This window comes from Populus nigra, chromosome 12 (assembly GCF_951802175.1).
Source record: "Populus nigra chromosome 12, ddPopNigr1.1, whole genome shotgun sequence".
Lineage (NCBI taxonomy): Eukaryota > Viridiplantae > Streptophyta > Magnoliopsida > Malpighiales > Salicaceae > Populus > Populus nigra.
In genome coordinates, this window is record NC_084863.1 from 9,177,732 (window position 1) to 9,195,131 (window position 17,400).

General features: G+C 32.7%; 1 protein-coding gene across 1 annotated transcript; it reads left to right on the forward strand.

The window, feature by feature from the left end:
• The first annotated feature begins 9,328 nt into the window (after nt 1-9,328).
• LOC133668970 (uncharacterized) lies at nt 9,329-14,503 on the forward strand. Its single transcript, XM_062088984.1, has 7 exons — nt 9,329-9,566; nt 10,008-10,098; nt 10,494-10,609; nt 10,833-10,892; nt 10,975-11,040; nt 13,964-14,164; nt 14,254-14,503. The coding sequence occupies exons 1-6, from the start codon at nt 9,510-9,512 to the stop codon at nt 14,153-14,155; spliced, it is 582 nt and encodes a 193-aa protein (XP_061944968.1). The 5' UTR covers nt 9,329-9,509; the 3' UTR covers nt 14,156-14,164; nt 14,254-14,503.
• The last annotated feature ends 2,897 nt before the right edge of the window (nt 14,504-17,400 follow it).

Consider the following 17,400-nt stretch of genomic DNA (forward strand, 5'->3'; position numbering starts at 1 on the left):
TTCTTTTATTTTACTGGGTCACAACCGGTTCAATGCATTTAGGTTTGGGTCGGACCGGTTCAATGTATTTAGGTTCGGGTCCGGCTCATTAACAATGGAGCTGATCTCCACTGTTCACGTAGCTGAACAGTGGAGACATGGAGAAGTGCAGAACAAGAAGAAGAAGAAGGAGAAGAAGAAGAAGAAAGAGAAGGGGAAGGGGCGGCGGCCTTGGGTGGTGGTGAGGGAGCCGCGCTCCACTGTTCTGCAACGTGAACAGTGGAGACTACACTGTTCACATTGCAGAACAGTGGAGACATGGTGCAGAAGAAGAAGAAGGGGAAGGGGAAGGGCTGGTTATTTCTCTGCTGCAAAGCGCGCCATTGTTACTATGTTGTAACACAGTTGCAACAAAAGTAGCCCAAGCTGCTTTGAAGAAGGGGAAGGGGAAGGGGAAGGGCTGATTATCCCTCTGCTACAAGGTGTGCCATTGTTTACTGTGTTGTAACACAGTTGCAACAAAAGCAGCTCCAAGCTGCTTCGATCGTTGCTACGTTGCGATCACTTGTTTTTTTTGCCATTAAAATATTAAAAAATTAAACCTATCTTAATCTCCACGCATCCTATAACATTTTTCTCTTCAAAATTTCCCTTTGCCATCGTTGCGTATTTGCTGCTATCATCTTAGCTTTTTTTTAAAAAAAAACTCCTACAAGTAATGAAAACATACTATATTGCTATGAAGTTATGTTCAATTTAGTTGAATTGAAATCATTGTTTAGAGTTTAGGTTGAATTTAGAGTTTGTTGAATTAGTGATAAATTAGCTATGAATAACATCAATTAGGGTTGATTTGATATAGTTGAATATGACAATAAGTTAAATTAATTACAAATAAATTATTTCAATTAATTATGTGTTGCGTTGAATTTTAGATATGTTGCTGAATTAGGGGTTTTAAATTGTTGATTTTCGTTATTAATATTATCAACTATGCTTGATTATTTCATGCAATAAAATTATAATGAATTACATGTTGTATTGTTGTATTGAATTGTGGATAAGTTGTCAAATTTGGTATTTTCTTTGAATTATTTTAATTTGCTATGAATTTGGGTTTGATTTAATGCAATTGAGCATGAAAATATCAATTAGATTTGATATCAGGAATTATGTTTAATTTTGGTCAAGTATGTTTTTGCATTAAATTTTAGAAATTTGATTGAATTTGCTATGAATTTTGTCAATTAGGGTTGAGGTAATGCAATTTAGTTAAAATTACAATTAATTGATGATAATCCAATTTGTTTATTTTTATTTTTATAAAATATCTTCTAACATATTTATACTATATCATTATGGTGACACTATTATTTCTGCTATGAACAATAGTATCACATATAATGGCATAAACAATTTATTGTTAAATGGTAATTTAGGCATGTCATTTGAGGAAATGAAAGAAACTATTTGTCATGAACTTAGGTGGAATTATAATGATATTGATGTTGAAATAACTTGAAAGTGTCAAACTAGTGAATATCAATATTATCTTGTACTAATTGTTTATAATGACAGTTTTAAGACAATGATTGATTCTTTCATCCAAAGTGGATTGAATATGATAGTATTGTATGTGAGTAGTTGCCCTAAATCTTTGTGTGTCCTAACTTCTGGTCGAATATGTATAAGTGTCTCACAATCTGTCGATCCTTCAAAGTCAGTTAGTAAAATGAAAAAAAAAATTATTGTTAGATGATTGCTATATTTAACAATCTATTTGCTGATCTACATAGATTTAACTATTATGAGCTTAGCAACAATATGATGATACGTTAAACCTGAATGTAATAGTAAATGTTGATATTTGGGTTGATGATGCAATAATACAGCTATTCTTGAATTTGAAGATGCTTCTGGGTCTACTTTTTTTGTTTCTCATGACTGGGCATTTAGTAATAAGTGTTTGTTAGGAGGCTCTAATTTGAAAGTTGGATAAACATTCATTAGTAAAAATGAATTGGTTAAAGTAGTTAAATAGTGGTAAATTGCACATTTGGTTAAATACCGAGTCTAACGATCGAACTCAACATTTGTTTAATTACAATATGTGCAAGCACCTAAATGTAAATGGTATTTGCGTAGGGAATATCATAAAAGGTTGGATTCATTTAAGATAAAAAAGTTAAAAGTGCTAGACATATATACCTTGACCTTTATCCAAAAAGACCACCATCAACTCAATACAAAATTTATTTCTAATGCTATATTAAACCTTGTGATGAATAATCTTTCAATGACTGTTGCAAGCATACAAGATGAAATAAAACTTCATTACAAGTAAAAAATATCATATGATAAAGTATGGGTTGAAACATAAAAGGCGCTTAAGCATCTTTTGAACAATTGCCAAGATAATTGTTAGCAATCAAAGAATTAAATCCTGAAACAATTGTTGATTAGATGCATAAAGAAAATCTTGATGATGGTATAGTGGTTTTAGGGAGAGGTTTTTTGGTCATTTGGAGCATGTATTAAAGGTTTCAAGTATTGTAGGCCACTTATCAAAATTGATGGTACATATTTGTATGAGCGATATGATGAGATGTTATTGATTGCAATTTCTTCTGATGCAAATAATTGGATATTCCCATTAGCTTTGCTTATAGAGATACATTACTATTGATAAAACAAGTATATGTATAATATTATATAGACATATAGACATGAACCTATAGGATACCATCGGTATTGTGCCCAATATTATGTTAGCAACTCCAATCATAAATTCAAAGACCCATATACAAAAAAAACATTTGATGGGGATATGTTATGAACCTTTAAGGCGCAAATTTGATTTGTGGTAAGAAAGAATGTGTAACTTGGTCCCAGCATATCAAGAATGACTTGAATAAGAACCAAAAGTAAAATGAGCATTATGTTACAATAGCGTCACCAGTATGGTAATATGACAAATATTTCAGAATCATTTAATCATGTTCTTAAAAGTGCTTGTACAATGCATGTTTCAGCTTTAGTGCAAATAATATTTTTCAAGCGTAATAGTTATTGAGTTAAATGGAGACGTGAAGCGAATGATTTTATTCAACGTGGAATAATTTGGCCCCATCAATTTAGGTTGAATTGACAATAAGTAGAGATAAATAAAGAGGTCATATTGCAATGTTATTCAACTTCAAGCAATAGTTTTTCCATGCCAACACCTCTATTAAACTGGGTGTTGTAAAAGAAGTCAGACAAACAATTAGATTGAATTATAGAACATGCACATATGGTAAATGACAAACATTCTAACATCTATATTCACATGTTCTTGCATGTTGTGTTGAGAATCACTTAGATATAAAATACAATTCATTAAGGATGGCCTGAGTAAGGGGTCTTTAGATAATCTTTTGTTGACCCTTGAGACGCATCCTAGTGGAGATGTGCATCGTGCAATTCATGATTTATGGCCCCAATTTCATAAAGAACATGATAGACTTAGTCTTGGGAATCTGACTAAAAAAGACCCTGTTTGCCAGTTTTTAAGAAAACTGGATGGGAAGCCTATCCCCGACCCATAGAGGGCGTTTAAGCCGTTCTTGGACGTAAAAACAAGGGAAGATGTGAGCCACAATCACAACTACCTGTACATACACATGCTTTTTCAAAATAAATAAATAAATAAATAGAGAGAGAGTGTGAGACTCCAGCTGGCCTACATATAGGTGGTATGATTGCATCTTCAATTTCTCATCTATAAAATCTTCTCTTCCTTCCCCTCATTTCTACTCATCCCTTACATTAGACAGATATAGAAGCGTGTAGAAATGGCAGGTTCCTCAAGTTATCACAAAAAAAATATTTGTGTTTTCGGTGGATCCAGTCCTGGGAAGGAAATAGCTTTTTTAGAAGCAGCAAATCATCTTGGTCAGGTACTAGCTGAGAAAAAGATTCATTTAGTGTATGGGGGAGGCAGCCTTGGGTTAATGGGGGATGTGGCAATAGCTGCATTTTTAGGAGGTAGTCAAGTTTTGGGGGTCGTCCCCGAAGCTTTAACAAAAGGGGACATCATTGGAAGAACAATTGGAGAGGAACTACAGGTCTCCACAATGTTTGATCGAATGAATACAATGTTTAACCATGCTGATGCCTTCATTGCCTTACCAGGTGGTCTGGGCATATTGGAAGAGATCTTTCATATTTCCTCTTGGGCCCAACTTCACATTCACCATAAACCTATAGGTTTGCTCAATGTTAATGGTTTTTATGATACTTTGTTGTCTTTTCTTGATCAAGCTGTGGAACAGGAATTTCTAACATCTTCGGCACGACAAATCATAATCTCTGCTGCTACGGCTGAACAATTGATCGACAAACTACAATCTTTCACCCCTGTAATTGATCCTTCCATGAGTCGCATCAATTGGTCAACTACAGAAAGCCGTAAAAAGCTTAGATTGGATTTGAGCCTTCGTTTGTGAATCCTTGTGTCTTTTGGTTTTATTTCTAACATAGTATTTTGTTCTGTTATTTCTTATATTTGTTTAAGTGTGTTTCAGGTTTGTCAGTGTTCGTTGTTTCAGGTGATGTCTTCTATACTCTATCTTTCTACCTTAGGACATTGAGGACAATGTCTCGTTTTGGTTGGGGGGAGAGGGTAGTAGTAATAAAAAAAAAAAAAAAAACTAACCAACTAACTGTTTTTGTTTTTAAAAACCATTGGGCAAAACTGTTATTACTAGGATGGTAGAGTAAGGGGGAATGACTCTTGAGACGCATCTTAGTAAACATTTTCTAATGGTTATTTGCAATATTCATAACAAGGCCTATTAGAATACTTCTTGAAATATTCAGGTTTACAAACTCTCGCATTGTTATCACTTAATTCTGCTCATATACTCATTTAACAAGTATTCTTAAACCTTCATTTTCACACACACACTTTAACATATGATTGTGGGTTGCACATTGGATTATTACATTATATTTTTTTTTTTGTTAAAGGTAACAACTAAGGGATAGGGATAGTCTATAATTTGCAAAAAATAAAAAAATAAAAAAAATAAAAAAAAAATAAAAAAAAGAAAAAAAAAAGAAAAAGAAAAAGAAAAAGAAAATGATGATAATAAAAACGTAGATAAGTTTGATTTCGTAGCCTCCCTAACCTAAGCAATTAAGCCCGAAGGGGTGTTTTAACACCTAATACCCTAAAGTCAACTGACTTGGGAGCTATTGGCCCAAAGCTTATTACATGGGTTAAGGAGAAAAGCTTAAGGGAATCAAACATTGCACTATCTACGTATCAGTATCTGCAACCCGAGTTACTAAGCTCGTAGGGGTGTCTCAACACCTAATGCCCTAAGATCAACTGGTCTGGGAATCATTAGCCGAAAGCTCGTTACATGGGTTTAAAGATGCATTGTGTTTTATGTTATATGTATAGATATTAAAAAAAAAAAGTAAAATAAAATAAAATAATCCCAACCGAAGGAAGTTAACCTTAAACATTAGAACAAAATATTGTTTTCTTCCAACAAAAGCCCCATCATCTATGTTTCATACATTGAGCACATAACAAGGAAGGTTTATTAATATTTTGTTTAAGAGGTATTGAGCAGATATATAAAATTTAATGACAGTTTGTTTATCTGGATAGATTAATGGAAGTTGAATGATGAATGCCTTGCTTTGTGGAATTTGCAAATTGTTTTTCTATTTTAACGCTTTAATTACTAGGGACTAGTAATAAGCTGGTTGGGGGGTGTGATTAGTACTTAAAAGTGTATTTTTATTAAGGTTTTATATCATCATTTTGCACTTGAAGTATCAATAACTCCTTAACTAAAGCATGTTTTATAATAACATATCTAATTACATAAGATACCTTTAATTTATGGTAAATGTTAATCTTAAATGCAGGCCTATCACATAAATGAAAGAATTAATTGATGAGTTGAAGTACTGAAATTGAAAGGACAAAAAGATGGCCATAGAGATGCTGGTGCAGTCCAAATTGGAACACAGTTCGGTAATTGGGTCATATCTGGAGCTGTAGATCTTGGATTTAGGTCCATTTTATATGGATGGAAAGATAAGACATAGGCCTACAACTTTCATGTGGAGCCCAAGATTTAACAAGGCCGTTTTCAAGTCCAAATTGTAGCAACAACAAAGAAGTCCGAATCTGTCCTGCAGCCCAGACACTGTTCAGTGTTCAGCCCATATCTCCAGTTCTAAAAGTCCAAATGATCTCAAATTTTTACCCTGGAAAGATGAGACAATTTCCTAGAACTTTCATGATTCAAGTTTGTTCAAATTATGACGTCATCAATGACGTTTTTGGCAGACAAGAAGATAAGAATTGTCACTAAGTCAAGATGTGGCCACCCACTCATCAATTAGTCAACAAATCAATAGTTCCGAATTTTGGCCTATAAAAGGAGGCATTTGCCATGTATTTAGGCATCTTGGTTTCAGATCAAGATCATGCTCTTGCTCTCTCTTTATATTGCTTAAGTTTTGCTTATATTAATTTCTTGCTTATGGTTTTCATTTCCTTTCCTTGTTTATTTATGTCTCTTCCTTTCATTATGTTTAACTAAGTTAATTATGTCAAGGTGAAAAGGGTACACTAATGGTGTAAGAATAAGTATAATATAAACTTAACATGGACCTTAATGTTGGATACTAACATGCTTTATATTTGTTATCTTGTTCACTTTTAATACTTTGCTTGTTAAATGGTTAATCTAGATTTATGTTGTATAACACTTGGTACAACAAATACTTGGCACTTTCATAGCCCATACTGTATGGTATAACCGACACCTGAGCTATGAAAGGAACTTGATTTGTTGTTAACATAAGTTATAATCATGAATGCCTAAAAACATTTACAAGTATTAGCATTATTCGAATAAGATAACTAATGTAATCATGTTAACAATTTATAATCTGATTGGAACCTCCTTTGTGTGTGGTTTCCAATTGAATAATAAGAGTTTATACTATACTTGTTTGAAGTACCATTAGTGGATCCTCTAACCTTGACATTTGTTGTTATCATTGTTTAATCCTTACGTTAATCTTCCATCTCAAAGTTCTCATCGACTTCTTCCTCTTCTTCTTCACTATTATTATCATCATCATTATTGTTGTTGTTGTTGTTACTATTGTTGTTGTATTATTGTTGCTTATAATTTATACAAGTAACCTCCCTATGGTTCGACCCCGGTCTTACCGGGTTATTTATTACTTCGACACTCCTGCACTTGGGAAAAGACATCAATCTTTTAGTCGTGTCACCTACCATTGAAGGAACTAGTTTTGTAGGTTTGAAATCATGATGAAATTATTGAAATAGAATAGCCAGGAGTGGCCACCTTTATTATTTTGAAGGAAAAAAGGCATTAAATTATTGCTTGTTGATAATCCAAGTATGAATAAGAATGGTCAATGGAATCACCAAGTTTGACATAATAGCTGATCAGAAATTGGATTGTTTGGTGAAAAGGGTTGTTTTCAATAAAAAGGATGAAGGATATTAGATAATGCATGTGGAGTGGGCATATTGAGAATGATTTTGTTATAGTTTGAAATGTTTGAATTTGACAGATCCTGTTATTTCAAGTATTGTCGTGTAATAAGATTGGAATTTAGATAAGTCACAGGGTTTGGAATACCAATTTAGAGGGAAGATTTTTGCGGTTGCAATAGAAAGATCAGGATGAAAAAATCCATTTTTTATAGTTAAAACATTTTGATAATTTAGTTTTTCAATATAATCGGATTTTTCTTTTGAAACTTTTTGAGATAGTTCAAATGGAAAATTTGAATTAAAATGAAGCAGGGATTTTTTAGAGGAATAACCTGCTTTGATTTTGAAAATTGGTCTGGAGAATTTACCTAGATGTGAGGATTTCTCTTTCTAAGAGGACTTCTTGTTAATAGCTTGTAAAGCCAGAAGTAATTCTGGTGAATTGGATAGGAATTCTACCCAATTTTATACTTGTGAAAAACATTCTTCTTCTTCTTCTTCTTTGATAACTATTTCATACCATGATTTGATTGGTTTTGCAGAGGAAATTGCTGATGCAAGTAGTTTTGTAAGGCTTTGATATTTTTTAGATTTTGGAGACTTAGACTTTGTTTATGGGTCTTTGCCTTTGTGTTTGGATTTAGATTTGGGAGGCATCAAAACCTATTTTGGAGGAATTTTTTGGTTAGGAAATCAGGAATAGAATTTGTACCTCCTTTTATATATTCTATATTATCAAATTAAAAAAATAACAATAAAAAGAATAAGGATCAAAATTTATGGGAAAAAAATAAAGGAGTATGAAATCATTAAAAAACTTTATTTTAAAAAATTATCTATAATAAAACAAATAGCAATAAAAAAAATGAAGACCAAATCTAACAAATTAAAAAGTTGAAGGACGATAAAATTGAAAAAAAATAATCTAATTTTACAAATTATTTCAAATAAAAAATAGTAATCAAATAACATGATCAAATTTGAAAGATAAACAAATGAAATGACTGCTTTGAAAATTCGAAGGGTCATATACTGAAATCAAGGAGGAGAGAGAGAAAAAAGGATCATCAGTTACAAACTAGAGGTTAGTAAGCCACACACGTCATTTAGGGATGGAAGGGCCGACAAAATAATTTGAATGCAATCTCAGTTTGATCATTGAACGCCTCATCTAATGTCGCTTGAATGGCAAGGTCACAACTCATGCTTTGACGCGTGTATTGCACGTGTCAACCACTTTTGCTTTAAACAATATTTTATTTATTAAATTACCAAGTTACACCTTAATCAACTTAATTATATAAAAAAAACTAAGAAGAAAAGACGATAAAATCTCGAGGCACAAGTTAAAGAAATTTTGCTTTTAAAAATAATTAATTCATTTGACTATGTTTTAAAAGTGAAAATGAAAAAAAAAACATAACTTTTTTTTTAATAATATAATCATTTTATTATTAGAAAATTTTATTATTAGAAATGATAAACTGATTTTTTCCCTTATTAATCTAATAAAGAATAATAAACCCTATAAAAAAACACTATATTATTTTTAAAAACTAATTTATTGATTTTTTAAAAATAAAATAATTATTATATTATTTTAATCCACATTGAAATATGTTTTAGTTTATCCTAATAGACTCGGGCCTCTTAGTTTTTCTTTTTAATTTTAATGTTAAAAAATTTGATAAAAAAAAACTGAAAATATAAAAGGAAACAATACGAAACAAATGCTAAATTTTAATAAAGTAAAAATAGAAAGAGAGAGAAAAGAGACGAAAATAAAAGGGAAAGCAGTCGCTGTTACTTACCTCCGTCATGTCATGTAAGTCTCTCGTGAGAGAAGTATAAACAAAAACGAAACAGAACAGCGGAAATACTCTATTAGATTAGATTAAAGAAAAGCTGGAAATATTTTAGAAAAACTTAATAACAGATAAAGAAAAGGAGAGACGAGTGATCAAAAATCAAACCAAAGAGAGAAGGAATGGGTCAAGCCTTTCGCAAGCTTTTCGATACCTTCTTTGGCAACACCGAGATGCGGGTACTCTCTCTATCTCTGTCATTTACCGGTTACCTCTGTCATGTCATATCTTAAAAGACTAATTATTCTTTTTAATCATGATTTAGGGTTCTTTCTTGTGATTAGCGTATTTTATTTTTATACTTCTTCAATTAATTGTTGTAAAAAAATCGCATCAGGTATTAAATTTATATGATCTGATTCTGTTTAAATTGGAAACTGACATTGATGCTATGGTTTCAAGAGATTTTGATTTGATTCTTGAAACTCTCCAATCCAATCGAATCCGGACCTGGTTACTGTTTACTTTTATCCTTGAAACAACATTTAAGCTGTAGATAGATGTTTTTGTTGAAGTGAAGTAATAGAATTAGTGGCTGTGTGTTTATCGTATGTGATTTGATTGTGCAGTGCAGTGCCGAGTCCACATGTTTTATGATCTCATCCTTTTTCCTTATTTAGGTTGTGATGCTGGGACTTGATGCAGCTGGTAAAACTACCATACTTTACAAGTTGCACATTGGAGAAGTATTATCTACTGTACCTACCATTGGTTGGTATTTTTCCTTATGATTGCTTACTTCATTTCTTTCCATCAAGTGTTTCGCTATATTTGAACAACCTTTTTAAACTTTTGGTGTTGCTACTTTATGTTCTCTCTTCTTTTTTGGTCACATATCATATAGATGATGTATGCTGATATTGTACTATTGAAGGGACGAAACTACATATATTTGGCTGTCTCAAATATTTTCTTCTTCTTCTTTTTTTCTTATTCTTTGTGATATGTGAAATTTTTTGTTTATTAATCCTATTTTTGGTTTATCAATTTTTTTCTTTGTTTTTAAACCATCAGTGCCCACAGTTATGATATGGTGGATGTAGCTTGCTCTTAATATAGACCTACTATTGATATTATAAGATACTGATTCTTCCCATCACCCATAGGGTTCAATGTGGAGAAAGTTCAGTACAAGAATGTGGTATTCACCGTTTGGGATGTTGGTGGACAAGAGAAATTAAGGCCGCTGTGGAGGCATTACTTCAATAACACTGATGGACTGGTAATGTTTATTGTCTGCATGTCTTATTTTGCCAAGCTATGCTTCTTGCAATTCTTTGTTTCTTTTTAAAGCTCAGTTCTCTCTTTGCATCGATCCTCATGCTTCTACAGTGAATCTGTGTAAGTTATCAGCTTTGTCTTGAAGCTGAAGGGTTTATAATAGTACAGTAATCTGTACCTTGTTTTCAGGTTTGATGGAGTAGTTAATATATTTCCCCATGCAGATATATGTTGTTGATTCATTGGACCGAGAGAGAATCGGAAAAGCAAAGGCAGAATTTCAGGTTGTATATTCAGAAAGGTATGTGGATTTTACCATGCTAATGCTAGAAAGAGTTCTAAGTTGACCATCATCTTCTCTTTCAGACCATCATCAAAGATCCATTTATGCTCAACAGTGTCATCTTGGTGTTTGCCAACAAACAGGACATGGTAAGCTCTATTAATGGTTTTGGATATGCTTTCCCTCACATATAAAACTCATTAAACAAGGACTTCTTGAGTGATTCTGATGAGTTGCATGTGTATTACAATATTAATAAACAAACAAATAAAAATGTCCAAGTCAGTGTCTTGCACTGATACAAACTATCTGACCATCGCAATCTTGCAAATTGAACAATAGCATAGAGACAATTAATTCTATTCTTCTGATGTAGATGGAGATCATAGAGGATATAAAAGTCCAGTACAAGTTTGTAATTATAATTCGAAAGACAACTGCATAAAGACACACACTCATGTTGTCAAAGAACCATCTCAACCCAAAAGCTTAAACTGTTAGGTGAAGTCATAGGATATGATTTATATTATTCTCTAACACACCCCCTCAAGTGAAAGCCCTTTGGGCTTGAAACTTGCACAGACTCACATTATCTTGTGCTTAATTTTTATCAAATAAATGGGGATGATGAGATTCGAACTCGTGACCGCTTAGTCATCAAGGCTCTGATACCATGTCAAGGAACCATCTCGACCCAATAGCTTAAACTGTTAGGTGAGATCCCAGAATATGATTTATATTTACCTGCTGCAATGATTAATTACCAAGTCTATCCATTTCTGTGCTGTTTTTTTGCTGTGTCTGCATTCTAGAGCTTGTGGTGCAAGTTATTTTTCCTGCAATTCTCTATGTTTGGATTGACTGAAACCATGCATTACAATTTGATATTCTATGTTGTACGTGAATTGTTACTGTCCCTACTTTATTTGTAGTGCAGGTGATCAATTATTTAGTTTCATAGAGGAAAGTGCCATTTCATTTCCAGCTATGTGTATTACCCACATCAGTAATTTATTGGATAAGCTATAATCTAGGCAAATTTGCATACATTTGTTTTCTTATTACTAAAAAAAAAAATAAGAGCCATTACCTGATTATTTTTAGATTAAAGGAAGTTATATTAGCTTCCTAAAAAGAATTGCAAAATTGTGATAGATGATAAGAGTCATAAGACATCGTCCAAAATATAAAAGCTTAAAAGAATGCTGCTGAATATCAGCTAACAAAACTCCCCTAAATGAACCTAAAGCATGACATCATAGAGAAAAAATAAAACTATCCTATCCCACAACATTTGTCTCGAAGAGTACTTGTCCACTATGCAATCATAAGCTCATCAATGTGGGGCAATGAGAAGGAGGTTGGTTGGTGGCAACCCTACCTTTAGCATACCTGCATGAATAGATCTCTAAGTCTAGCTTGTTCCTATTGGTTGCTAACCTAAGGATTTGACCCCTTGTTTGGTTAGGCATGCATGCTTCTCTTAAAAATGTGAGATTAATGAAAGACAAGATATAAATTAAAAAGTGGTATCATACCTGGTCTTTTATGCATAATTAACTTTCTGAGAGCTATGAACAAGGATTTTTCTGTACTGTTGTACGTATCTAGTGATAATGTTAAATCTCAATCTTTTCTTTTTTCTGTAAATGAGTTTTATAATTAGTAAATTCTTGGGTGGTATTTCTTTCCTCTTACTTCTGGATGAAATCTGTATGTGTATGATAGATAAGGCAGCTTTTTTCTAATTCTTACAACATTACAAAAAGAGGTATTGAATCCTGATATGATACCTTGAGAACAGTGAAAGATCAGGATAATAGTAAGACTCTTTTGGTCAGAAAAGACTCATCTGAACTTGATGCTGAACTTGGATGTTTGGCAAGTTCCAGCTAGAACGTTGGTAAACTTGACTTATTTTGGAAATATACAGGACTGAAAACTTATGTTTCAGATCAATCTCTTGTTCTATTAAACAATGAGAATCAATTGGTGAAGCCTCTCTAATTTTGAGTAAAATTCATAACTTCAAGCTATAAACTTTATAAAGTAGGGATTTGATTAAATAACTTATTGCCAGATTGCTTTCTAAGTTTATCAACTGCACTAAATGTGAGTGGTAACCATGTACTCAGACTTGCTTCTTATGTGATGCTTGATGCCTCTTGCTCGCTGAAGAGTTCTTGGCACTTAGACTTTGGGCTTTAGAAATTTGCAAGGTGAAATGGAGCTGCTATGAGGGAGCTTGTTTATCTAATCTGCAATGCTTTCAATATTGAAGTCTCTGCTCATATCTCATTTGGCCTTTTGACTATACATAACAGCATTGAGCTGGGTAATGGAGGGAAAGGTGCCTATCCATCTGCCTAAAACAGCGGTTAGATGCCTTGGGGCCTGTTTGCGTGTCTTTCAATCCCTGCCCTTCCCCCCACCCCGGGCCCTGTTTTTTCCTGTTTTAATTTGCTAAGAGCACATATTTTGAGTGGAAAGCAAAGCAGATTGTTTTTTCCAGTTTTTTCTGAGAGTTCCAAGTCTCATGATGGTGTTGGTGGGAGTGCTGGAGGTTTGGTAAGATGGTTTTTGTTTTGGTGGATGTAATTTTCCAGCAAAGATGGCTGTAATGGTCAGCAAAAGTTGGTAGCAGTAGTGATGGAGAAAATGGTATAGTTGTGACTCTTAGCTACTGCGATGGTTGTTTCAATTGCTACAGAGTTTAAAATTGGAATTAGAACGTTCATTAATTTGAGACAAAATATCAATCAATTTTATATACAAACAGATGAAATGAGGAGCAAAAGCACTCCAATAAAATAGAGGCGAACTAGAGAAAACTGAAAGGAGCAAATGCTTTCTTTATGTTGAGGTCCATTTGTTTGTCTATTTCTTTTTGCTTCACATTGATGGCTGAGACATCCCAGCCTATATCTATATCCCACTCTATAGTAATTTGTATCCTTGTTAATAGATTTTCCATAAGCATGCCTTGGAAGTCATGAGAGTGTTGTATTGAACTGCAAATACCTGTTGATTTTTATTGCATCTGATATGTTGGATTCTGTTTTGCTTGTTCAGAAAGGAGCAATGACCCCAATGGAAGTATGCGAAGGACTAGGTCTTTTTGAACTCAAGAACAGAAAATGGCACATACAAGGGACTTGTGCTCTCAGAGGAGATGGACTTTATGAGGGCTTGGACTGGTTATCTGGAACTTTAAAAGAGATGAGAGCTGCAGGATACTCTTCAGTGGGCACTTCATCATTCTAACATACCAAGGTTATTAACAAATTTCCAATTTACCATTAAGATTCAAGAAACAGCAAGCTGGCGATGTTTTCACTGTTTTTAGTTACTTCCTTTCACAGGTTTGTTGGAGCGTCGAGTTCATCTTGATAAAGCTGAAGAGTTGGCCGTTGCTTCTGTGGAAGTCCGGAGTTAATCATTTGGAGGTTGTCTAAATCACGTATGTTTACTACCTTGCCTACCTTTGGCCTTTGACTTTCTCCAGTGTATATTGAAATACAGTGCCTGACATTGATGAAAGTGAATTGACATTGGGGATCATTATGTAATTTGGGGTGTCCCTCTTGTAAAGTCGATTACTTTGATTCGGTCTCTTGCTGTGTTGGTTCTTTAAAAGGGAACCATCATTTTTGCCTTTATTTTCGTTAACCAGTGAAGGTAAAACTTCGACAATCCTCTCCTGTCTTTAAAAATAGCTTGGCGTTGGGCATGGCAGAGGACGGTGGCTCATCACCACGTAGGAAGTGCTGTCATGATATTAAGATTTACCTGTTTTTTTTTTTTCTTTTGATTTTTCAAAACAAACCATTTTGGTCTTTCTCGTAACCAGTATTAGCGTACCTTAGTATTGACTTGTGATTTGGAAATTTCCCTTTATTCTTTACAATTGGCTCATTTCTCTGTCTGGAGCAATTTGGTTACTTTATTATTAATTATTCATTAACAAAATACTAAAAAGTTTTGTTAAATTACTGTAGCTACAGCCACAAAACTTTATTCATTGAAATAGGGTTGTTTTTTTTTCAATTTTTTTTTTACCAACCTAATTTTTTTTTTGTTTTTTTTTTCAATTTCATATGTTAGATTGTTTTGAAAAATTATATTTTCTAATTTTTTTATTTTTTTTATTCATTGAAATATGTTGTTTTTTTTTAATTTTATCCTTTAATATTATGTTGTTTTGAAAATTGTGCTTCTTAATTATTTTTTTATTTCTTTTCTATTAGGCCATTTCATAGATTTAGTTTTTATTTTTTATTTTAACTTTCAATATTAGATCTACTGGAAGTGGGATTGTATTTTTTTATTTATTATTTTGTATGTATTTATTTTAATTTTATAATCTAAGTCGTAGTTTTAGCAAGTTATCCCGAGCTGACTCATGTTAACTTTTTTTTTTTTGCTTTTTTTAATTGATTTTTTTTTTAATTTTATCATTCAATATTTGGTTGGTTGAGAATTTAATTTTGTATTTTTTTTATTTTTTTTATTTTCTTTTTATGACATGAACTCAATGTCATAACCCCAGGTCTCGGGGTTGACAAATTACTTGAGTTGACTCTTTATTTTTTTTGAATCTTTTGTTAATTATGCTTCATATTTTTTTTTCTATGGAGTTATCTTGATATTTATTTGCTATATTATCTGCTATAGAGTTATCTTGATCTTGTGACACGTGTTGCAGATTAAGCAAGTTAACTTACGTTGACTTGATTGTTTTTTGTTATTTTTTAATTGATTTTTTTTTTCAATTTCATCATTTAATATATTGTTCGAGAATTAGACTTTGTAATTTTTTTTATTTTTTTCTGTGAAGTAATCTTAGTTTCATAGATTTTGTTTTTCTTCTCAATTTCAATCTTTAACATTGGATCTGTTTGAAATGAGATTTTATATTTTTTTATATTTGTTTTTTTATTTTATCTTTCATCATTGAGTTTGTTGGAAATTGGATTTTTTATTTTTTTTTCTTTATGTGGTGTTATCTCGTTCTCATGATTCGATTGACCAAATTAGTTTTTTTTTTATTTTAATAGTTTTTTCTGGTCAATATTCTCATCTATTTTTCTCATCTTTTCTGGAGGGCAAGTTGTTCATATTCAATTGATTATTATTGGTGTCAATCATCTAGTTGTGGTGTTTGAGCATTTCGTTCTTTTCTTCCAAATTCTTTGTGGCATTTTCTTTGCCGAGCTTTTCCTCTATCTGGTTAATCTTATTTTTTATTTTATCCAAATCAATTTTGAAAACCCCGACAGCCTTTGGCTTTTGATCGAGCCAGCTTGCTTTCCAGCATCACATTTTTTTTGTATAGCCTTTCATACTGCTTAATTTGATTTTCTAATTCAACTTGGGTTTTTAATGACATAGCATTTTTTTGACAATAATTGAAATTGATTTTCAAAGCCTCTAGCTCAATACTGGTTTGCTCTCACACCCGCACCTAATATGCTCATAATTCTTTCTTCTCAATCTTTCTTAGCTTGGCTTCTAGTTGCCTTTTCTCCTTCCAGTTGCTTTTCAAAGGACATGATTATCTTGTCCTTTTCCTTCAGTTATTGCTCTGCAAACTTTCTCAATTTCTCTTTAGTGAGGATTTGCTTCTCAAAGGATATCCTGAGAGCTTTAACAGTACCCATCTCTATTTGTAGTCTTTCTAATTGTTCTCTCAACTCTTCCTCATTATTAATCCTTTTTCTTTTAGTTAGTTAAACAACTTGTGAAGTCTCGACTTCAAATCCAAGAGTCATGAGGATGGTAACTGGTGATAGATTTCTCCACCTTGGATGCTTTTCACTAGTAACCAAATCTCTCAAACCATCTGATTCCTTCTTAACTAATACCAAAAGCTTCCAGTCTTACTTGATGTTTTTCTCAACTTCCAAAATAGATTGATCCTTGAATAACTAGGAGAATTGGGACAACCCGGTTATCCTTGGCACATGTTGTACACCTCTAAGTTGCCTCATAACTAAAGTGGGTGTGTAACTGACATATTCGGTCACTCCCATCAGAAGCACCCATCATCTTTGCCCACAACTCATCAATCAATCTCTTACTCTCATTCATAGGGCTTTCCACTTCATTTCTCCTTGCGAGATTCCTTGCAATTTTATTTTCCAGTTTTCCTCACTCAAGTTCTTCCATTTCTCTTCTTTAACTATCTCTAATGGTCTTTGATTAAACTACCAGAAGTTGTTAAATATCGGTCTCTCGGTTTTTGTATGGCCAATTAGTTATGTGTACAACAATTGTTCACAACATCTCATTAATCCTTTGCCAACCGTCCTACAATGGTTGAGTGTTAAGATAGTTTCTACTAGTATTGTCATAATGGGATTTATCTTAGTGTTTTTATATGCAACAAAAGCTAAAATTGTCTCTAAACTGGTTATTCTAGTAAGGTTTGGAAATAACATCAACCTAAAGATTTCTCAAGTAAGTATTATGCCTTTTTCTTTAACAAATCGAGAGTTATTTTTTCTCCT

Excerpts from the sequence above, each read along its gene's own strand:
- LOC133668970 (XM_062088984.1), top strand. The coding sequence starts at position 9,510 with ATGGGTCAAGCCTTTCGCAAGCTTTTCGATACCTTCTTTGGCAACACC. Across the intron at positions 10,610-10,832 it reads TCAATAACACTGATGGACTG|ATATATGTTGTTGATTCATT; the intron begins GTAATGTTTATT and ends TTCCCCATGCAG. Across the intron at positions 10,893-10,974 it reads AAGCAAAGGCAGAATTTCAG|ACCATCATCAAAGATCCATT; the intron begins GTTGTATATTCA and ends CTTCTCTTTCAG.